At 36.1% G+C, this 24631-nt stretch overlaps 2 protein-coding genes and 1 long non-coding RNA gene across 15 annotated transcripts in view; all 3 read left to right on the top strand.

Annotated features, from left to right (window-relative positions):
* The first annotated feature begins 1691 nt into the window (after positions 1-1691).
* On the top strand, positions 1692-11910 carry LOC131938736 (uncharacterized). Its single transcript, XM_059296876.1, has 4 exons — positions 1692-1985; positions 9116-9344; positions 10051-10307; positions 11768-11910. The coding sequence occupies exons 1-4, from the start codon at positions 1733-1735 to the stop codon at positions 11908-11910; spliced, it is 882 nt and encodes a 293-aa protein (XP_059152859.1). The 5' UTR covers positions 1692-1732.
* Positions 11911-13114: 1204 nt separating this feature from the next.
* Positions 13115-24631, top strand: part of LOC131938735 (uncharacterized) — a 29313-nt gene continuing 17796 nt past the window's right edge. The window contains exons 1-3 of the mRNA XM_059296875.1: positions 13115-13120; positions 18468-18627; positions 19148-19242. The gene's annotated coding sequence lies outside the window, so the exon portion shown is untranslated. The remainder of the gene's footprint in view (positions 13121-18467; positions 18628-19147; positions 19243-24631) is intronic.
* Positions 20065-23802, top strand: LOC131938720 (uncharacterized). Of its 13 annotated transcripts, none has more exons than XR_009386350.1 (5): positions 20065-20084; positions 22493-22610; positions 22778-22920; positions 23272-23336; positions 23655-23802. It is a non-coding gene; the product is annotated as an uncharacterized LOC131938720 (long non-coding RNA). The 13 variants fall into 13 exon arrangements; XR_009386345.1 differs by lacking the exon at positions 20065-20084 and adding an exon at positions 20122-20179; XR_009386342.1 differs by lacking the exon at positions 20065-20084 and adding an exon at positions 20144-20274.

The following is a 24631-nucleotide window of genomic DNA, read 5'->3' as shown; positions in this document are numbered from 1 at the left end:
ATATAAGGCGCCGGTCAGTCGAGGTCAGTTTTGACCCCTTTTCCGTAGACTTTTCGGCCAACCGTCACCGGCCTTCGTGTTCTATCGCCCGAAGGCACCATCGTGCCAAATTTCACGCGCCTGCGGCGCCGGGAAGTGCCCTATCGGGCACTTGACCACTTTGCTTTATCTATAATATAAGCGGGCTGAGCGTGTGTCAGTCCTTCCTTCCTTCCTTCCTTCTGTCATCGCTATAGCTTTTGGAACCATAAAAGTAAACAACGCACCATACTGTGCTTTTCAGTGCACCGCAGTGTCTTATTATAATTAATAGAGTAAGGTTTGTTTATATAACGACATAGAGCTATTTTATAATTGCCACTGTGTTTACTCTTTTGCATAACTTAAAGAAAATATTAAATACACGCACATTGCTAAAACATATTAAAAGGATCAATGTCAAATATCATTTTCGTTTATATTCCTAGAAAAAGTGGATACATTTTAATAACATAATAACAGTACGGTAGAAAAATCAAATTAATTTAACTCTTTTCTAATTTTGACAAAGGAGGTAATTTAAAAATACATTAAACTCGCGCTAATAAAAAATTTGAATGCAAATATACGTTCGTCATAGAAGGAATTAGTGTTGCAATAATATAATTAGCAAAATGTGAATGCAAATTATTCGGACGTGTAAGAGGAAATTATTGTTAGAAAATTATAATTAGCATGGATTGATAAAAGGCAATCTTTTATTTATTTTATTCACTGAATGTAGGCCCTACTGTTTATTACTTATAATTTTTAATCAACTATTCAGCACTATTATAGACGCGTCATCACGTTCATTAGGTGCGCAATGGTTTTAGTAATGAAACTCTATTGTAAATTTTTAAAATTTAAGTACTGGAAAAAAATGCGTGAATGGATAAAGTGAAATATTGTATATATTATAGATACTGCCTATTATTTATACTGTTTTCTAATTATTATTAAGTAAGTAAGTAAGTTAGCGAGGGGGGGGGGGGCATATGTCCCGGGTGCCGACCTTAAGGGGCGCCACAGTGGGTTGGAAAAAATTTGCGAGGGGGGGGGGGTGGAAATCGAAAGTTTTAGGGCGGGGGGGGGGGAGGGGTGCAAATCGAAAGTTTGAGGGGGGTGCAAATCATGGGAAAGGGCGCAATTTGGCGCTACGGGCTAGACTGTGAGCAATATGCCTTTATGATTGCATTTAAATTGTGTTTATGTTACGAGTGTTGTGTTTGTTTTTTCGTTGTTTTTTTTTTTTTTTTTTGTTTTTTTTTGCGTTCGTTTGTGTTGTGTTTAGTTTTGTTCTGTTGGTACATTAAAAAAGATTTACCGTGGCGGAGCACGGGATGCAGCTAGTATATATAGATTAGTTTTAAACAACTGTAACGACATTTATTTAACCACTAAAATATTAAAGTACATATATGTCGGCCTCCCCCCCCCCCCAAAGGCCAGTAACAAATATTGAAGTAAGAGTGTCCCTCACAGACCACTAACAAATGTTTATGATTCCCCCCCCCCCCACCCGATCAGTAACAAATGTTAATGCCTCCCCCCAGGCCAGTAACTAGTGTCCTCCTCCCCCCAGGCCAGTAACTAATGTTCACTTGTCCCCTCCCACCCCCCCCCCCCCCAGGCCAGTAACTAATGTTCACGTGTCCCCCCACAGGCCAGCAACAAAATCACCTCCCTAAACATCTCCGGCTACTTTATCGTGATGGACAAGATCGAGAACCCGTCCATCAGCGCCAGCAGCCACAACGTCACCACCGACGACAACGTCTACTTCACCATCGACATGACCAAAGGCTCCGATGTCCACATCCTCATAGACTTCCAGGACGGCAGCATCCCCTACAACTACTCGGCCAAGCCCCCCGGGTCCCCCTGGGCAGGGGCTATGGTGCTCAACCGCACGTTCATCAACGGATGCACGTGCACCGTCACCGCAACGATCTGGAATGCTGCAAGTAAGAAGAAACATTTAACGCGTTGATACACGTCGTGATTAAGTGCAACAATTGTTGCCGTTTCACCTACACAATTATATTGTACGAGCCGACCCGCTGCGTATCATACGCCGCTATTTAGTTGTTTTATTTTCTACTTTTCAGTAATTCATAATTTGTGAATTCGATAGTACCAATGCTGCCAGTACCACTGAAAATATTTGCTTTAAAACACTAACCCCCCAACCCCTACCCTACACCCCCCCCCCCGTGAATCCTGTAAGTTTAAAATCGTTTCAAACTAAATTATCTGCCCCTAATAGCCGTCAACGAACCCGGCTCTACGATTTGTAAACATTTAGAGTGAACCACAGCTCACCAGATCATGTGGGGGTGGGGTGGGGGTGGTAGTGATAGTGATAGAGAGGAAGAGAGGGGACTGCAAAGGCGCGCTTGCAGCTTGTTTTCTAACGTCTCCCAGAAGAGAATTATATATACGAGCCGACCCGCGGTGTATCATACGCCGCTATTTAGTTATTTTTTCTACTTTTCAGTAATTCATAATTTGTGAATTCGACAGTACCAATGCTGCCACTGAAAATATTTGCTTTAAAACACTAAACCCCCTCCCCCCCCCCCGTGAAAGCAGCCTCATCTTAGTTACCTCCTCTAAGTTTAAAATAGTTTCAAACTGAATTATCTGCCCCTAATAGCCGTCACCAAACTAAACATTTAGCGTGAACTACAACTCACCTGACCATGTGAGGGGGTGGGGGGTGGGGGGTGGTAGCGATAGAGAGGAAAAGAGGGGACTGCAAGGCGCGCGCTTGCAGCTTGTTTTCTAACGACTCCCAGAAGAGACTTATTTATATAGATAGATAGAAATCTTGTGTACTAAACACTTAGACAATTTTAGTGTTATACCTCTATACCTACACAATTCTACTTGTGTACTAAAACTAACACGTAGGCAATTTTAGTGTATAGAAAACTGTTAATATTAAAAATAAGATGTACACGATTCTAGTGTATAAAAGCTTGGTGTACTCTAAAAACACGTAGGCTTAAAAGTATATCAATATCTGGTGTACTAAAATTACACGCCAGCCGACATGATTCTAGTATAAAAATAAACCGGGAGTGATCTCCCCTAAACTTTCTCGAATATTCTTATATAAAACTACAGGGGATGGTAACTCGGGTTATAGACATTATTTTTAATCCATTTTAAATGCTTAAACTTTCAAAATATAATAAAATCTCGTAGAAAAAAGAATTGCACACCAATTGAACGCCAAACAAAATATGCATAATAGTGCGGAATATTATTAGTACTTTATAAATTCAAACGTTTTTTTGAGAAATCGGAAATAGCATAAATTACTACTTCCGGTCAAAATTTGACGGAAGGCAGAGAATTAGATATTTTACTTACATGTGAAATTTTATGTAATTATCTGAAATAGTACTCAAGTTATAGGCTTTTGAAAAACTCAAAGTAGAAAAAGTTCCACTTCCGGTTATCGGAAATCGCTCAAAAGTTTATACGGATCTAAGATTTTGATATACTTATATATGACATTTCATCAACCTAGCTGTAACGATACTCAAGTTATCGTGTTTACACACACACACACACACGCGCGCACACACAGACATACGGACAAGATTTCAAAACTGTTTTACCGACTCAAGTAGCTGTAAAACTATGAGATTTGGAAAAATCTCGATTTTTTTTTTGCACAATTATAAGACTTTCTCTATACTTCGTATATACGAGAAAGTAATAATGTGTACCAAAATAACACGCACACAATTGTAATGTATAATCACTAGGTGTACCCTCAGAGGCGTATCCAGGTTTTCGTTGTAGGGGGAGCGAAAAGAGCAAAAAAAGGCGCCGAATTTTTAACACGTTCTATATATATATATATATATATATATATATATATATATATATATATATATATATATATATATATAATTACTAGCCGTATGTCATTACTTCGCTATGATGTAAAATAAATTGAAAGTAGCACTCTAAAGAAAAAAGAAAAAACACACAATGTAGGCCGACAAAACAAAAATAGTAACAATCTAAACAATATATATATATATATATATATATATATATATATATATATATATATATATATATATATATATATATATATATATATACACACTACAACCAAAAATGAACGTAACATAATCTGTTTTGTAATTCTTGTAAAAAAATTTCTAACATAATAATTCCTGGGAAATTATTTAAGACAAGTGAAATAATCACTCTCTTAATATAAATATGTATATATCTACACATTTAATTATAAATGTCAAAATAAATAAATAATTACTTTAGAATATAATGAAATTGTTTAACACTATTCGTATTTACAAAATGTTTTTGTCTATAATCAGAATTTAATACATCGTCATCATAAATGCTAAAGTATCACAGTATAATGACAGTTTTTAAAATCACAGTTGGTATAAAACCACGCTTTTCGATATAATAGAAAAACACTCGGAACAACAGCCTACATTTATCTAAATATTGGTCTTTTAGTTCAGATCATATATTTTAAATTAACTACTGCTTCTTTGTGCTCTTTAAAGATCATTTTTAACATAGTGATAGGTATGGGTTAGATCACTGTATTGCTCACACACCTTTTTACTGGTAATTGCAAAAACAATATTCACAGAGTTTTACGTTTAAAAAGCTAATTTTCTGGCGGCATGGTATGCTACTTTGGTACATCATTACGCGTTTTTCTACATGTACTTAACAGATCAGTTCGGGGTGGGTTGGGGGGGGGGGTGAGTTCAACTTCATTCACTACTGTCCGGTCACATTAGGTCAATTATCCAACCCAGTGTATACCTAGGTGTGACATTAATGTCGCTTTACACCATTGTGGTGTTGAGGTGTGTGTGTGTGGGGGGGGGGGGGGGTGGAGATAACCTACTCAGAGTGAACATAGCGTCAGTTTTTAGATGACTGTTCTTAACATACAAATATATCACACAAATATATATATTACACAAATATATATTACAGAAATAGATTTAAATAAGTAACAGTGGTATTATGACAATATTTTTTTACAGAGTGGTCCATGGGGGAGGGGGGTTGTAACTGTTTCATATAATTTGTAATCGTAATCACTATCGCCCAAATTGTAAGAAGGTTGTAACTGTTTCATATAATTTGTAATCGTAATCACTATCGCCCAAATTGTAAGAATACTACTACTTCATCGTGATGACGTGGTTGGCCTTGTCGAAATTTCCCCACCACTACGCAGTTTGCTGATAAGTAAATTTAAATAGAGGTGCCACATCAGTTGTATTTGTTTCTGTATTGTAATTTTTTTAAATTAATCACACGATTCAAACTGTATATATAAAGTAATTATGTGTGAAGTTTTATGTATAACATTTTCTAATTCAATTATTAGTAAGCAAATACATTATACAGTTGCCTTAAACTTAACACCCCTCTTGCCAAGTGGTACTGCCAGTAGAGGTTTTTTAAACATTGCAATGCATCGTAATGGTTATTTTTAGAATGGCAAACTGATGCAGCTGTTAATACGTGTTGTAAACGTAGACACTACTAGACTAGTACAATAATGCTTAATTGCTGCGGGAAAAGAAATCTTGTGATTTACATAGACGTGCCGACCAAAAATATTTTTTTAACAAATATCATTGTTTAAGACTTTGAGTTTAAAAAGTTTCAAAAAAGGAGCCACTTTGCTGAAAATGGCCAGAGGGGGAGCGGCCGCTCTCCCTGCTCCCCCCTGCGTACGCTACTGTGTACCCTACTAAAGTAGCACACGTCTACTCACCTTACAGGCAGAGGCGTAGCGACCCTTCCCGGCGCCCGGGGACATACTTTCAATTTGGCGCCCCCTTGGGAGCAAATTTTCGATTTGCACCCCCCCCTCGAACTTTTCATTTGCACCCCCCCCCCCTCAAACTTTCGATTTGCACCCCCCCCTCGAACTTTTCATTTGCACCCCCCCATCAAACTTTCAATTTGGCGCCCCCCCCTAAGGTCGGCGCCCGGGGACATATGTTTCCCCCCCCCCCCGCCCCCCTCGCTACGCTACTGTCTCCCCCCCCCCCCCCCGTCCCCCACAAGACGGAAAATTCCAATAGGGTGTTGCGTCCACTCTCGATAAGTTACAGGTAAATAAGATTTACTCGTACTGGTCTGTATCATTTGTAACATTACCTGTTATGATACCCTCCAGTTTACTGAAAAGTTTTGTCACACTAGAACCCATTCTTATTTGCACGAGATTATCGTTTCAATTTTACACTCATCAGCTGATCATAGACTTGACAGGAGATCTCTGCAGGAAAACAAAACACTTGAAAAATGCATTAGATGGATTATGTATATCGACAAATGAGGCTCGTTAGCTGAGGACTATAAGAATTTTTCCTCTCCATCTAGGAGAGGAAATTCCAAAACTAATCAAATGGCTGCCTAATAGATTGTTTTTGGGTGGACAAAGGCTACGGGACAAATGATATGGAAGTATATTAGGACATATACATGAAGCATCACTTATAGAGACGTAATAATTTAAAATGCCAGAGGAAATCCCCTACAAAAATAACAGTTAAGAACGAAGAAGAAGAAGATTACTAATAAAGTTGCAAATTTATCTTCATACATCAATTTTCTGCAGCCCTTTGGGCCACAAAATTACGTGAAGTGAATTGAAGCGAATCAATTTGCATCCGTGCTTCACCTTACTCTCATGTGTTACTGTGTAAGTTTTAGATTGGACAATTCTTTAACTCCGTTTTGCTGTGTTAGGACGCCCTTGACGTGTCTCAGGACACGCCCTTGATGTGTCTCAGGTCACGCCCTTGATGTGTCTCAGGACACGCCCTTGATGTGTCTCAGGACACGCCCTTGATGTGTCTCAGGACACGCCCTAGATGTGTCTCAGTACACGCCCTTGATGTGTCTCAAGACACCCCTTTGATGTGTCTCAGTACACGCCCTTGATGTGTCTCAGGACACGCCCTTGATGTGTCTCAGGACACGCCATTGATGTGTCTCAGGACACGCCTTTGATGTGTCTCAGTACACGCCCTTGATGTGTCTCAGGACACGCCCTTGATGTGTCTCAGGAAACGCCCTTGATGTGTCTCAGGACACGCCCTTGATGTGTCTCAGGACACGCCCTTGATGTGTCTCAGGACACGCCCATGATCTGTCTCAGGAAACGCCCTTGATGTGTGACCAACACAACCGCAGCAACAACATTTACTCGAGTCCATAGGACGTCCCTGAGTCCACCCAGCTCTGGCGGGTACCTGACTCACGTCACGGAAGTTAAAGGCGTCTCGGCGTGGTGTAGACAACATGATATCTTTATATGCCGAGGTCACAAAAAATGGCGAACTCTGCTTCATCTGCCCATGGAGATCCAGGTTCGAAAAGGTATCTTACCTTGCAATTTCTGCAAGATTAAGAACGTAACGGAGATTATCGCTACACCCATATCTTGATCTAAGGCTCACTAAGTGAGGTCTTGTTGTGTATGTCCTGGTTTCGCACAACCATAACAGGCGTCTGGATATGCCACTATGGCACTCACTGGCAATGTGCCTTTTTTAACGACACAATTATGTAGCATCGTAACAAAAAAATAAAAGTAATCTGTTACAATTTTTTTTTAAATGGCCACGTGCAATTATTTTAATTTATTTTAAAACATCTATTCTTTAAACATTCGTTGAACATATATAATACTCTGTAGTTAACTTACTATCCAGCCCCCTGCTAGTTTGACTAATGAGTTGACCGGCGAAGAAAGTCTACCGCCCCCTCCCCCGAACGAAATGGAATTTATATAGAAAATGTATACTTTTACCAGTGTCCGCCCCCCCCCCCCCCTCCCCATCTAACCTTTTTACAAAGTTTATTTATAACCATAGTTTCAATATGCTACTGAAGTAGATCTAGATCTATGTATTATTGTATTTAAACATAAAACCCACAATGCTAATCATCGTGCTTAATTTAAGGTTTATTTTTACCACTTCAACTTGTAGCTTCCAATAAGAAAACCCTCCGTTTGTAAAGAATTCCCTCTGTAAGATCAAAATGGCCGGCTTCACCATTTAGACCATGTGTAAATTGTCAGTTGGTTAGCACTGGATACGAACTGTGCGTGATTAGGTTTTATCGTGGTGCGCAATCTGAAACGTGCATAATATTGTACTGTGGTGTTAATCAAAAACTAGTACAGGCTAAGTGCCAGTAGGAATATGGCGAAGGAGGCAAAAATTAAATTTATATAGAAAATATATACTTTTAACAGTGTCCGCCGCCCCCCCCCCAAAAGTTTCAAGTGCCCCCCTCCCCCCGGAGAAAAAAGTCTGGAAGAAACACTGCTAGTTACTGTTTAAATCCTGCTTTAACTGAATGACGAATGGCCTCTTGAACCTGAATTAGACATGAATTGAGGCATATCTTATCAGAGGCGTAGCGACCCTTCCCGGCGCCCGGGGACATACTTTCAATTTGGCGCCCCCTCGGGAGCAAATTTTCGATGTGCACCCCCCCTCGAACTTTTCATTTGCACCCCCCCCTCAAACTTTCGATTTGCACCCCCCCCCTCGAACTTTTCATTTGCACCCCCCTCAAACTTTTAATTTGGCGCCCCCCCTAAGGTCGGCGCCCGGGGACATATGTCCCCCCCCGCCCCCCCCTCGCTACGCTACTGCTTACAGGTACATTTACCGTCGTGTACCCTACTAAAGTAACACACGTCTACTCACCTTACAGGTACATTTACCGTCGTGTACCCTACTAAAGTAACACACGTCTACTCACCTTACAGGTACATTTACCGTCGTGTACCCTACTAAAGTAGCACACGTCTACTCACCTTACAGGTACATTTACCGTCGTGTACCCTACTAAAGTAGCACACGTCTACTCACCTTACAGGTACATTTACCGTCGTGTACCCTACTAAAGTAACACACGTCTACCCACCTTACAGGTACATTTACCGTCGTGTACCCTACTAAAGTAACACGTCTACTCACCTTACAGGTACATTTACCGTCGTGTACCCTACTAAAGTAACACACGTCTACTCACCTTACAGGTACATTTACCGTCACCGTGGACGTGCTGGTGCTAGTGGGCTTCAGTGCCTTCAGCTGGGACCTTGACCCCTGGAACTACTACCTGTACGAGCCCCCCGCCCTGGTGGCTTTCAAGTTCACCTCCAGCAGCCCCGCCTCCCCCACAGACCCCACACTTGTCGTAGACTGGGGGGATGGGATCAAGCCGGTCGTGGAGAATGCCATTAGAGTTGGTGCCCCTGGCTATAGGTGAGAAGTTTTAAAATCTCTATATTTGACGTAATTTTTTTACCAGAGGGAACTGTAAGTGCGGTTGATCTGAACCCACTCGTTACTTAATGGTCATAACTGGACCGCGATAGACATGTGACCGTTAATGAGAGGCGTAGTATCCGCCCCCCCCCCCCCCCCCCGCATAGTATAATATAAAATCTATCAGATAAAACTAAAGTACCAACATAGGCTGACCATCTGCGTCTCTTCCCCATTACACTCTAGCTACACCACAGCTAAATAGTCAGATGATAGAAGATTGCCAATGTGAATAATCATAATGTGAAATACTAATTCATAAACCATTTAAAAAGTTAAGACTACGTTTATATATTCCTAAAATATTACAAAATTTAGTGTTGGGTTATTAAGAACACTTAGGATAGCGTGGCCTAGCGGTAGAGATCTAGACTGCTAACCCGAAAGTCCGGGTTCAAACCGTAGGACGTCCCTGAGTCCACCCAGCTGTGATGACTGCAGTGATGAGTACCTGAGTCATATTTAGGAAAAGTAAAGGTGGCTGGGAATCACTATCCTTTTATATGCTGATGAACTTTACTTCACTTGCCTCATAGACCGCCAGGTTTGTAAGGGGAACTTGACATACTTAAATAATTAAGAACACAAATGACTACGTTGCTCAGATGTGGACATTTCATTCAACTTTTGTTTCCTGCACCAGTCGCGAGCTGGACGACACGTTAGACTTTGAGATCACGGTGACCATGTCCAACATGATGGGGTCAAAGGTCTACAAACACAAGGCTATCGTGGTGGAGAAGCTGGTTGGTCCAGCCATCACCACCCAGTACACTGACGCCCCACTCAACCAGCCGCTCAACGTCACCTTCTCGCTGTACAGGGGCGACAATCAGGAGCTGACCAACCTGACCTGGGACTTTGGTGATGGCAATGGCTCTTTTACTGTTGACAGAATGGGTCAGTTGTTTGATTGTTTTCATTCAGTACAAGCTCTATACAAATAAATAAATAAACAAATATATAAATAAACAAACAAATAAATAAATATATTTTTAGGGCCTAGCATATATATATATATATATATATATATATATATATATATATATATATATATATATATATATATATCTAATATATAAAGCTCAGTTCTGTATGTAATGCATATGTTTGTCGTTGGTCTTGGATGGATTTAAGTGTTAGAAAATTATCGTTCGCATTTGTCTAAATTTATGAGCTAAAAAATTACTATTGAAAGTGTTGGGAAATAATTTTCATTTTTCAAATTATAGTAATAATTGTCGGCATGTTCATTAAACACAAGTTTTAAAAAAATATCATCTTTTACAAAAATTCTAATTATGTCTTTATTTAGTCCGATATCACTTATTTCCCTTTGATAAATTAGGAAAACACAATTACTTCCCTTTATAAAAACATTGCATTTTGTGGAAAATAATTTACTTTTTAATTACTTTGTTTTGGTGTTGGGAAAAAAAAATAATTACATAATTAGCGGGGATTGATCAAGTGCAAATGTTGTAGGTATTTTACGGATAAGCTTGGAGTATTATAATTGTTCATTAAATTGAAACAGGCGCGTTCGTTTAAGTGAGTGCAAAAGACTATGAATAAGTTGGGGTACTATAGTCGTTCATTAAGCTAAAACAGGTGATTCCGCCCCGGGCGTTTATGTTCGCGTTAGTGTTTTCTTTGTGTTTAGGTGGGTTTGCGTTAGTGGTTGCGTTTTGATTTGGTTCGTTTTTGTTCTTTCTTTTTTCGTTTTTGTTTGTGTTTTTTTCTTTGGGTTTGTATTTGTGTTTTTGGTTGGTTTTGCGTTTGGATTTGGTTTGTTTTCGTTTGCTTTTTCGTTTTTTTTTGTGTTGGTATTGGTGTTTGTGGTTGGGTTTGTTGTTAGGTTTTTGTTTTCGTTTGCTTTTTTGTTTGTTTTTTCTTTTTCTTTGTGTTTGTATTGGTGTTTGTGGTTGTGGTTGGGTTTGTTGTTAGGTTTTTGTTTTCGTTTGTATTTGTAATTGTGTTAGCGTTATGTTTGCGTTTTGCTGTTTTGGTTGGTTGTGGTTTAGGTGGGCAATGCCGGCTTTATGATGATTACTAAACACACAGGTAATGGTCTTTAACAGAAAGGTTTTTCACAGAAGCCAGAGCAGGGCCTGGCCGGGACGGCTAGTATATATATATATATATATATATATATATATATATATATATATATATATATATATATATATATATATATATATATATATATATATATATATATATATATATATATATATATATATATATATATATATATATATATATATATATATATATATATATATACATGTATTAATTTTTTAGGTTAGGTGTTGGTAAAAATGCCGGTGACACACAAACAGTGATCTACACGACCACAGGATCTAAAACAATCACCGTGATCGCCAGAGCACCTTTAGGACAGATGGTATCTGCTACAAAAACTATGGAAGTGGTGAACGCCATAGATCCTTCAGCCCTGGTGATTACTGTGGCTGGTGATGTGTCGTTTGGGAGTAAGTAAACAAATACGCTGAGATATACATAGAACATATACATAGAACATCAACAGTATGGGGATAAACGAATCAATCAGAGTACTCAGATTAGGCCTGGTACTTAAAATAACTTAAAACTTTTTAAACTAACCTGGTGGCTTGAAATGCTCTATTTTTGAATTATCGACCTTAAAATAAAAGGTATAAGCTATGAAGTAATACATTATAATCATTATGAACTTGGGGTTGCTCATGGTTGCTAAACCGAAAAGTCTCGAGTTCGAACCCTCGGGCAGATGAGGCTCGTTAGCTGGGGACAGCCACTCTTCTAGGAGGGACAACTCTTGTTGCCTTGTAGTTTGTTCTTGGTTGGACAAAGGCTATGGAAGCAAATCCAAAAAGAAAAGCAGGCTGAAATCGGAGTCAATGGCCTCAATGGCGCATAAACAGTTGACACGTAACGCTTAATTGTGTTGGAGGCGTGGTCGAGTCGGCAAAAAGCTCATGGTTGATACATTCGAACAAAGTCTCGAGTTCAAACCCACTGGCAGATAAATCTCGATCCCCTTCAACACTAATAATTAAGAACGAAGAAGAAGAAGAAGAAAGATTATGAACTTAACGTTAGTCATCTGTGTCCATGGGGGTATGGCACACCCCTCTTCTTCTACCCCCCCCCCCCCCGCGCCTATACTACTGATACTAGTAGGTGTAAACGGACGGTGTGGACTGGCCAGTCGGTCTACCGGGGAAAATTCCGATAAACCTCAGGAAAAATCTCGGTGGACCCCCAGGAACAGTGCTGACAGTGCTGTAACAGTCCTTTTAGATTTTTTTACCATTCATTCATGGATAGAAAATGTACAATGAAAATTTCTATCTCGGGTTGAAATTTCCCTCTTGGTCATAACCAGTTCACCCGTGGGCAAGGCGACTGAGTGGGAAATAAAAACTTATGAACTAGTCAGCTTGCATGACAAACAACGCGTTCCCTTACCTTTGTCACAGATCCCACCGTGTTTATACTGACCTACAACTCGAGCACCATCCCAAATTCTGTGACAATAACAATTGATTACTTTGGAGACGGAAGTTCAAGTAGTGCTAGTTATTCATTCACCATCACCACAAAGGGAGGAACACAGCAGATTAGTCAAACCTACACCAAACCTGGCTGCTACATGGCGACCATCACTGTGGAGAACACAGCATCGAAAGTTGTAAAAAACAGTGCAGGTAGCTCTTTATGTATTTTTAAAAAAAAACTATATTATTTTTTGAAATATTGACGTACATCAGTTAATGTTCCTTACACAGAACCACATATTATAACGATTAGGGGTCGTCCGTAGACGAGGTGGTACTCTTAGGGGGGGGGGGGGGGGGAGGGTTATTGTGACGATGTGTGACAGTGTCAAGGGGGGGAGGGGTGATAAATTGTTTTCAAACGCGTGACGTCGTTTATGGGTGACTCCCTCATCAGCGAAACTAAAAAAAAAAAAACAGAAAAAAAAAAAAACTATAGGCCCACTACTTCACTAGTTTTGGGGCGAAAATCCATTTCTGCTTCCCCGCCGTGCGCCTCTACGTCTCCCAGAGGCGTAGCGACCCTTCCCGGCGCCCTGGGACAAACTTTTCGATTTGCACCCCCCCCCCCCTCAAGATTTCGATTTGCACTCGCCCCTTCAAACTTTCGATTTGCACCCCCCTCGACCTTTCAATTTATTTTTCCAACCCATTTTGGCGCCCCCTAAGGTCGGCGCCCTCGGACATATGTGTCCCCCCCCCCCCTCGCTACGCTACTGACGTCTCCATTGGCCTTCCTGCTTTCTTTTTTATTCACGCGTCCAGTTTAGCGATGTCTTATGGATGCATTCTTAGGACTTGTCCCATCCATCTCCATCTTCTTTTTTTTTCAAGTATTTCTGAAGCTTTAAATTTATATATCTCCTAGTAATTTATCATTTGAGATGGTGTTAGGCCAGAGTATGTCTTTTATCACTTAGTTTGGAATGATAGCCTACTAGAAAGATTTGCTGCAATCATGTTTAAAATTGGGCAGTATTGCTAAGAAAGCGCCGGTAGGTGGCGCCACAGGGAATTAGGTAATATTTTCTTTTTTTTTTTAAGGCAGGGGGGGGGGGGGCACTCTGCGTAGCAATATCGCGGGCCGTATTGCTAAGAAAGCGCCGGTAGGTGGCGCCACATGGAATTAGGTAATATTTTCTTAAAGGCAGGGGTGGCCACTCTGCGTAGCAATATCGCCCAATCAATACTCGATCAGTGGCGTAGCCAGGATCGTCTAATTGGGGGTGTGTTCAATTCCCCCCCCCCATTATATATATATATATATATATATATATATATATATATATATATATATATATATATATATATATATATATATATATATATATATATATATATATATATATATACTACCTGTATGTCATTGCTTCACTATGATGTAAAAAAAAATTTAAAGTAGTACTCTGAAGAATTAAGAACAACTAAGCAATGTAGGCCGACAAAACAAAACATTTTATCACTCTAATATATATATATATATATATATATATATATATATATATATATATATATATATATATATATATATATATATATATATATATATATATTAGAGTGATAAAATGCAACACAATGTTTTGTAATCCTTGTAAAAAAAAACAATTTGACATAATGATTCCTGAGATATTAATTAAAACAAGCGAAATAGGGGAAATAATCACTCTCTTAATTTAAATATGTATATGTCTACACATTTAATTATACATGTAAGAAAAAATCAATAATTACTTTAGAATGTAATAAAGTAGCTTAGCACTATTTGTTTTTTACAAAAACATATTGCTTACAATCAGAATCAAATATAATGTCATCATAAATGCTAAATTGTTACAGCATATTGAAGTATTTGAAATTAGAGTTGGTATAAAGTAAAACCACGCTTCGCTACAAAAGAAAACCTTTCGGAATAATTACTTACATATAACTAAAATATTCGTCTTGCAGTTAAATCATACATTTTTTAATTAGCTACTGCGTTTTGTGTTCTTTAAAGATAATTTTTAACATAATGGGTTAGATAATTGTATTGCTCACACACCTTTTTACTGGTAATTGCAAAAAACAATATTCACAGAGTATTAAGTTTAAAAAATATGGTACTTTGGTACCTAATTACACGTTTCCCCAAATGTACTTAACAGATCAGTTCGGGTGGGTTGGCTGGGGAGGGGGGGGGGGGGGGAGAGTTCAACTTCATTCACCACTGTCCGGTCACTTTAGGCCAATTATCCTACCCAGCGTATTTGATATAATGTCGCACTACACAATTGTGGTGGTGATGTGGGGGGGGGGGGGCAACTCAGAGTGAACGTAGCGTCAGTTTTTAGGTGACTGTTCTAAACATACATATTCAGTTATACATGTATACTGATTCAGAAATAGATTTAAATAAGTAACAGTGGTATTAAGACAATACTTTTTTCCCCAGAGGGGTGCATGGGGGGGGGGGTACCCCCCTCACCTACGCCACTGTACTCGATTGCACAACATCAGACCTGTCTTTGTTGTGTGACGTCATTTTTGTCGAACATCTTAGCGGAATGTATTGGTTTCACTAACTATTAAATAATGACAGGAGCCATGAAAACAACGCCTATAAAAGCAATGGAGGAAATAGCCGCACTTAGCTCAATAGAAGAAAGAAGAGAATAAAAAATCCTCACTCAATACACAAAGCTAGAGGCACTGGAAAACCATAATCTAAAACACAAACTCCAGAAGCCCAGTCCATCAAACAGACTCCAAAGAACAAGTTTCATCAAAGAAGCAAAGAATCTAAAAAAGAAATATGAAATCGAAAATATCATTCCTGAAGCAATAAAAACTCAAAACCTCTCCCCGCCTTGGATCTCCCACTGTCATTTAACCATTATTGACTCAATAGACACCATAGAAAAAAAAATCTGACTATGATCAAGAAGAACTAAAGAAAATAACAAATAAGCACATTAAGGATCAGTACCCCAGCAATACTTGGATTAGAGTATTCACAGAAGGCTCAGCTGAAGATGCCACAAAAAATGGCGGGGCTGGCGTCCTTATTGAATGGCCAAGCGGAGAAAGCCTGGAAAAGTCAATAGCCACAGGCAGCCTATCCGACAATTTTAGGGCAGAAAAATAAGCTTTAGAGCATGCAGCAAACCTCCTGTCAGAACACCATGAATCTCCAAATAGTCAGATAGTATTTCTTACAGATGCCAATTCTGTCCTGCAATCCCTAAAAAATCCAGAGTCCTATACTCAAACACTTAGGACAGCACTAGAAAGGCTAATAAATACCTGCAGCAGAATAGTGCTGCAGTGGATCCCGGGCCACTGCCAGATCCAGGGTAACGAGATTGCAGACCAGCTGGCAAAAATTGGGGGAAAGAAACCACAACAGGAAATCTCGCTACACCCAAAAGAAATAAAAAGAATAATAAAAAACAAACAAACGCAAATGTGGTCTGACACACACCCTCACTACAATAAAGATGATGGCTATTATAATTTAACACGAAAACTACAATACACAATCTTTCGACTTAGAACAGGCCATAACAGACTAAATCAACACATGCATAAATAATTATCATTAAAAAAGTTTTTAAAAAAACCCACGTTTTCTGATTGAACTAAAAAGTAGAAAATAAATGCTATACATCACAATAATGCAAGCGATCACTCTACTATAAGCGATGAAAAACGTGGGGCGCCGAAGTAAAAGTTTTTTATCGGTCATTGTTAATATAAGATGCAGTAGCGTACGCAGGGGGGAGCGGCCGCTCCCCCTCTGGCCATTTTTAGCAAAGTGGCGCCTTTTTGGAAACTTTTTAAACTCATAGTTTTTAACATTGATATTTGTTAAAAAATTATCTTTGGTCGGCACATTTGAAACGTAAATCTCTGTGAATATTGTTTTTTCAATTACCAGTAAATGGTGTGTGAGCAATACAGTGATCTAACCCTTACCTTCTCAATATGTTAAAAAATTATCTTTAAAAAAACACAAATTGTCAGAAGCAATTTAAAAAAATTGCATGATTTGAAAATGTAAGAGCGATATTATTGTTATATGTAAGCTATTATTCAGAACGTGTAACATGGAAAATGAAAAGCTGGCTTTTATAACAACTCTGATTTAAAAAACTTTCATTATGCTGTAATACTTTAGCATTTATAATGACAATATATTTAATTCTGATTTTAGACAAATAATTTTTGTAAAAACGAATAGTGTTAAACTACTTTATTAGATTCTAAAGTAATTATTGATTTGTTTTGATATTTATAATAAAATGTGTAGACATATACATATTTATATTAAGATATTGATTATTTCCCCTTTTCTATAGTCTTAGATGTCCCAGGAATAATTATATAATTTTTTTACAAAAATTACGAAACAGATTATGCCGCGTTCATTATTTTTTGGTTGCAGTGTTTATATATATATATATATATATATATATATATATATATATATATATATATATATATATATATGTATATATATATATATTTTTTTTTTTTTAGAGTGATACCATATTTTTTTGTTTCGTCGGCCTACATTGTGTGTTTTTTTTCTTCAGAGTGCTTATTTAAATTTATTTTACATCATATCGAAGCAATAACATACAGCTAATATATATATATATATATATATATATATATATATATATATATATATATATATATATATATATATATATATATATATATACTTATATAGAAAATATTACATATTCGGCGCCTTTTTTTTGCTATTTCCGCTCCCCCTACAACGAAAACCTGGATACGCCTCTGATAAGATGTAAAAGTTATATTACTATTGATTAGATGATACTATTGAGTTTTATTAGGGAGCTTGTAGAGAGTCAACAGTATTAAAAACTGTAAGAAAATCACGGCGCCCCACGTTTTTCATCGAAAATTATATGGGGCACCTGCCAAACTGGAGACCACAGTCCGGTTTGTTCACGAAGTTGGACTTGTTGTCTGAATCCTCCACCATATTCTCAATTAAGAACGAAGAAGAAGACTAACTATTAATAAACCGTATTTTTGACATAGAACTATATATTATTTTCCGGTAATAGTAAGCCTACAATGTTGTTACAAACGTAGATCTACTAGTAAAAATAATATATAGGCCTACATCTATGTAAAATTTGTGACAACTTTGTTTCGTTTGGTAGGTGCAAGGGTAGATAACTTTTTATTTTCCACAAAAAGTACTGCATCGGTTCAACTTCAAATTTGTAGACTGCTGAGGGTCAAGTCTAGGGACGATAATTTGAGTCAACCCTTTGTATCCCTAGCTGCTAGGGATACAAAGGGTTGACCCAAAACATACCCCCCTCTCCCTCATCACCACAATATGATCCCTCCCCCGCGCATTTGGACGACCCCTAATTAATCTTATCATTTGAAGAAAACCTTTTCTAAATAAACAACGCATTTTCACGTATTATTTTGTGTTTAAATTTAAAATGTCTTTTTTTTTAAACCATAGGTTGGTGTATATCAAGACTTTGTTAATCTAAAAGCCAAGGTCACGTACACAGAGTACCAACCGTCTGCTCTTCCTGCCGAGAAAAATGGAATCAATGGTCTCGGCGTGATTTACCCACTAGATGCCCCTATCAAGTTTACTCTCTCAGATGACAATAATGGTAATTTTAATAATTTCATCCTTACAATGCCTTAAATTACTAAAGAAGTTTCTTGATCTCATTTGCTTAAAATTTAAAATGTAGAAGTTCAATGGCAGAGATAAAAGTATAAAGTATCTATCTAGACCTAGATCTAGATCTAGTATAAATAAAGTAATAAAGATAAAACTGAACTGTTAATGCTATTGTTATGAAGTTTGAAATGGGTCATTTCAATAGCAAAAAAATATATTATTCTAGATCTACTGCCATTGCTTAATTTTCAGTGGGGTCGTTAGGTCGGGTGTCATCCGGTGCGGCACCTAATGGTGTCACCGGTCACTCCCCACCACAAAGGTTCAGTAGAAACTAGAAACCCTCCCATATTAGACCATAATCATAGCGTTATAACTTGGCAGCTTGAAACTTTAATTCAATCGAAGCTATAGATCTCTAGATGTTTTAGAAAAAAAAGATTTACAACCTTCATTGTTAAAAAGATAATGATTTCAAGGAATTTTATCAACCATTTTTGTTTTAGCTTTAGCAACACTGTACAGCATTGTATCAACATCAGGACCAGTTAGTGTTTTCAGCAATTCAACTTTCAACGGATTTGACTACAACTTTACTGCAGTAAGATAGATCTAGAATCTAGATCCTATATATTTTTTATGATAGTCTTGTCAATGAAAACAGAAATTTAGTGAAAACTGTTTGAACTGCATATGGCAGGAAACAGATTCAACCCTCAAGCATCTACTTTTAGGGTCGATTTTCGCCAATTTTCAAAGTAACAAATATTGACATATTATATATCGATTTTGTTGCTTAACAATCGAGGAATTCAAAAATATAAAAATTAATAGCACTAGACATTTACATCACGTTCAAAATGTAGATTAACCACACTCACTCAACTGAGATTTTTTTTTACATCTAAATGTAGTGAGGTCCAAAAATCCACGAAATTCACAAAATTAACGATATAATTACACAGAAATTTTACTTAGGCATACATTTATTTGTAATTATGTCAAACTTTACAAAATATACCAGTTTATAGCTTATTTCTATAATTATTCTTGAGAAAAAAAACGACCGCCCTCCCCTTTAAAATTCTGGCTTTTAGAAACACTCTGGGGAAGAAAAAAATAACAGAGTTAAATATAGAAGGTCTAGACTATATAAAAAACATAATTAATAAAATATGTCTATATGCCAATTTTTAATATAGTTGCAGCATTTACATGGCTAATTATAATTGTTTAGTACTTTGAACATTAATTTAAAGTTACGACTGTCTGTGGCGTCATTCAAGTGTCACCCCATGCGGATCATCTCAACGACAGAATCGTTGAGCCTCTCTCCGACTGTGTCGCTGAGAATAAAACCCTTTGGTGGTTTCTCAGTCAACACTGTCGTTGAAAATAAAACAATAATTAAACATGCTCTCCACATTTAGGAAAGCATAAACTGTAGGTGTTTTGAAGCTAATATTCCAGCCATTTTGTTTTGACGAGAGCTAGTCCAGATCTAGACTAGATCTACTTGATCAACGATTTACACTGATGTAAAACCTACGTAAATCAAATCTACAAGATCAGGATTTACATTTAGATCTAGATCTAGAAATCTACATTATTGACTAGAGAGAAAAAGTTAAAAGTATGCCTAGTGCGTCGAAAGTAAATGATAGAATCTAGATCTAGAAAATCTAGTAATTTTTCAGTAGCACGGCACTAGCTACTAGCTAGATCTAGACTAGATCTAGTCTAGATTGACTAGATAGAAAGATAATTATTTCTGTGGCATAGCTGTTCTTTAGCATTTAGGATCTAGATCTACTCAATTTTAAATCTCTTCTATTTCAAATTGTTTGTAGATCTATAATAATCTATATCTACAAGATTAGGCTTAGGTCTAAAAATATACTAAAGTTAAAGCTACACAAGTACACATCATTCCTAAACTTAATGCCATTAATGGCTAAAATTCACTGAGCATTGTTGCACTTAAGACTTAAACGTAAGGCCTAAATAAATACTAAATAAAATTATTACGTTAGCTTAATTTTCGTGACAGCTTTTCTCTTCTTTTTTGCCATGCTTAATTTAAGTCACTTTCATGTGCTGGTAGCTTAAAATAAAACTTGTTTAGGAAGTTTATTTCTTTCTCCCTTTCATAATGCTGCAAATATGAGTAAGACGCTTATTATTATATTTAAATAGCTGCGATAAATAATCATTTGCATCTTTTTGGGGGTATTTCTTTTACATGAACTGTGAAATATGGTATCTCAAATTTTGCGCGTAACTCAAAGCGAAATATTACTCGCTCAACTGCTCGTATTTAAAAAATCTGGTATGTCGAGGCACTAGAATGTTGAGGTACCACAGGATCTACTATGTATTGAAAGAAACATAAATTAATTATAGAATAATAGGCAAATATAGTAATAAAGTAGGCCTTATAGCTTTAGATTTTATTCAGCCTACTAATAAATAATTAAATAGGCCTAAAGTAGTACTAGATATTAGTTAAATCACTAGTATTGTGTAGGGTTATTTTTATTAAAAAAACAGATCACATCTTATACATTAAGGCGGGCTCAATAAAATAAAAATAATTTATTTAGGACCTAGGCCTATCTTTTGGAGATCTAAAATTCTAAATGAAAAATAAATTATTAATTAGACCAACAATAGGCATAGTATGCTAAATCTATTTTAGTATTTAAATTTAAGGCTCGGCCATCTACTAAAAATTTTATAAATGTCATAAAATGGCCTACTTAATTATAATTACTAATTACTATTAGGCCTAAGTTTAAACTAGAGATAGCCTATTTTATTAGTAGAAAAAGTATTAGTCATAGTTAAGATGGTATAGCCTTATGTAAATTAATGTAATCAGTGTTACTGAGTGTTAGATATTATGATATCGATCAAGCAATTATTATATAATATCGGAAAGGGGCCTAGCACTCTCTTAGTCATTAGTCTATTAGGTCTTACAAGTAGTTTAGCCTATTTATATATTATAGGGCCTATAGGCTGTTATTTAAATTAGGCCAAAGGCTTATTAGGAAAAGGCTTAATAGGCTTTAGTTTTTAATTAGGCAACAAGGCAGAGGCTTATTGTTGCTTATAGATTTAATTTGAAATTATTATGATATACGCTACTCTGCGACTATCACTATAGACTGCTATAGAGTATATTATAGCCTAGGCCTATCTAAATAAAATAATTCAACTCACTTAGCTTACTATAATTTTTAAAAATGTTTAGTTAAGTATTCAGCTCTCTATGTCAGCTAAGGCCCATAATTGTAATTATCCTACTGTTAGATCTATTAATTATTTAATAATTAGTAGGCCTAATTATAGGAATTATGTGTGATACATTAAGTCTTATACATTGGTCGTAGAGTAATACTATTGGGCTAGTAATTATATACAATATCTATACAAGCCTACTTATTGTTAATTTGGAAGTCTTTGCATTGACCTTAGTTTTCAGATGTAGCAGCCTAATTTTTATCAGATTATACCATAAAATCAAAAGTAGACTTGTAGATCTTTTTAAAACAAGGCATGAAATATTAATTTAAATAATATAAATTAAACAAATAGCCTAAATAACAACTACACAAAGTTAAAGTCATAATAAATTTTTATAAAGGTATCTTGAATTTCAACTGGAGGTAGTTTTGATAAATATTAGTATTCTGAACATTAAAATAGGTAGACTTAACATACATTTGTTCTGAAAACATATTTAGAAATTGGTTTTAAAAAATGAGGTTAGGATTGGGGTGATAACTAGTTGAGGATTAGATATGATATTCATTGTGTTTATCCATGTTGTAATTTCTCTTTTACAGGTTCATCCAAAAAAAAGGGAAGATCTGATTTTTACCAGTAATAAGACTACAGCATACTAAATGACACAAGATGTTCTTTCTCTATTACCTCTTACATTTGACATAAAAGTAGGAAAAGGTATGACAATTATTAATAAGCTGCTTTAAATTTTATTATTTGTTTTTTTATAACTTAATTGTACCATTTTTATTTCCAATAATGATAAATATAATTTAGTGTCATTTATATTTTAAAATATTTATATTATACTAGATATAATTTACTTCTATAATATTACTATCCAGGTTTAACAGTCTATGCCTACAACATAGATCTCCAGGACTAAAAGTACACAAAATGGCAATCAGTATATCACAAGTGTAATAACACATGCATCTAATCTGCTTCAGTGGCGAGAACTGGGTGAATCCTCTCAAACATTAATCAGGTAAGTTATCACAAGTTTGCTTTGGTTTATTTTGAACATGTTGATTGAGATAGATTTTTATTTGTATAAATATTGTATTTAAAAAAATATTTTACCTAGTAAAACCAAGTCAGTGGTGATGATTGATACAATATCATTATGTATATTTTTAAATATTTGTTTTGCAAAATATGCTGATTTGCAGGAAGGATATATATATATATATATATATATATATATATATATATATATATATATATATATATATATATATATATATATATATATATATATATATATATAACAGTATCATTTAGTGGTTTGTCTTACAAATTTGAATTATTTACTTAATCTGTCTTAACTGCTCAACAGGAACTAGGCATACCTAATGAGCGTCAAGCTGATACAGTAGATGTACAGAAGAGTTTATACACAAGGTAAATATTGATAAATTTTAAGTTTTCTTTTTTTAAGGATACATGTAGTGTTTTGGGAGAAAGGAATTAAATTATTTAAATTAGGCCTAATAGTTTATTTCTCTAGCTTATGTTTCACTTAAAATAACTTAAATTTTTCCCCCTTTATCACTAAAGCAAAATTTTATAGATATCTATGCCATGATTCATCTCATTCAATCACTTTTTTCTTGTTTTGTTTTGATGTATTAAACTAATTTAAACTAAAGATTTTTTTTTTTTTTGCTAATTTTATTATTTCAGATGGATGATTAAGAAAATCATTTTGTTTTGTTTCAGGAAGTGAAAAGTGATGTAAAAGGCAACTAATACTTCCATCTACCATAGTTAAACAAGAATCTGCAAATGGTGATAATTGCAATAATCATGATATATTAATGTTTGGCTTTATAATTATATGCAATTGTCAGGTTTGATAAATAAATTATTTCTCAAAATTTGATGTTTTTGGTTTTCATACTTTGTACATAAGATGCAAGTGATTGAAAGCTGAAAAGGGTTGTATGTAGTTATAGTATTCCCAGCACAAGTTGACATTAAAACAGCTGAAGCCCTTTAAAAAAAAAAAAAATAATAATAATCTAGGAATGCTGTTTCTATTAGCTGAGCATATATTTGGAAAAGAACTTAATTGTTTACCAGAGAATACTGTGACCCAGTTTGTACTCCAGGCAAAAAGTGTCTATGGTTAATATTATTAGGTTAAAGAAAAGTATCAAACAAACAGGATAATATTAATAAGCAAGACCTCCACACTAGAGAAGTATGGAATGAGTGTTGCATGGAATTCAAATCAACTTTGATGTTGCTAATTGCTACACTGGCCATAATTGGCCTACATTGATTTTTGCTGAGGTAGGCAACTGTTTTTGTTTAACTTTAGATGTCGACTAAATAAAGAAGAAAACTGACACGCCAATACCAAAATCAAGAACTTGTAAAGTTCGTGGTTGCTAAACCGAGAAGTCCTGAGTTCAATCTCCCGTGTAGATGAGGCTCTATAGTTGGGGATAGCAACCTATCTTGGGGATACAACACTTGTTCTTGGATTGTCAAAAGATAAGAAAAGAAATCCAGAAAGAAAAGCAGCTGAACGAAGAAGAAAAAGGCTGGATATATTCGGTATCAACTGTACAATTTTAACAGACACACATTTCAAACTACACATGCATTTCAATGACAAAGTTCAGTGAAGCCATAATGTTGAGTTTGACTGAATGAAGAACGATATTGTTATTTCAAGCAAAGTTAAGGTT

Source organism: Physella acuta, unplaced genomic scaffold, assembly GCF_028476545.2.
Source record: "Physella acuta isolate Inbredline_101_S28 unplaced genomic scaffold, ASM2847654v3 ptg000256l, whole genome shotgun sequence".
NCBI classification, from domain to species: domain Eukaryota; kingdom Metazoa; phylum Mollusca; class Gastropoda; family Physidae; genus Physella; species Physella acuta.
This window is presented reverse-complemented; position numbering and strand designations above follow the sequence as displayed.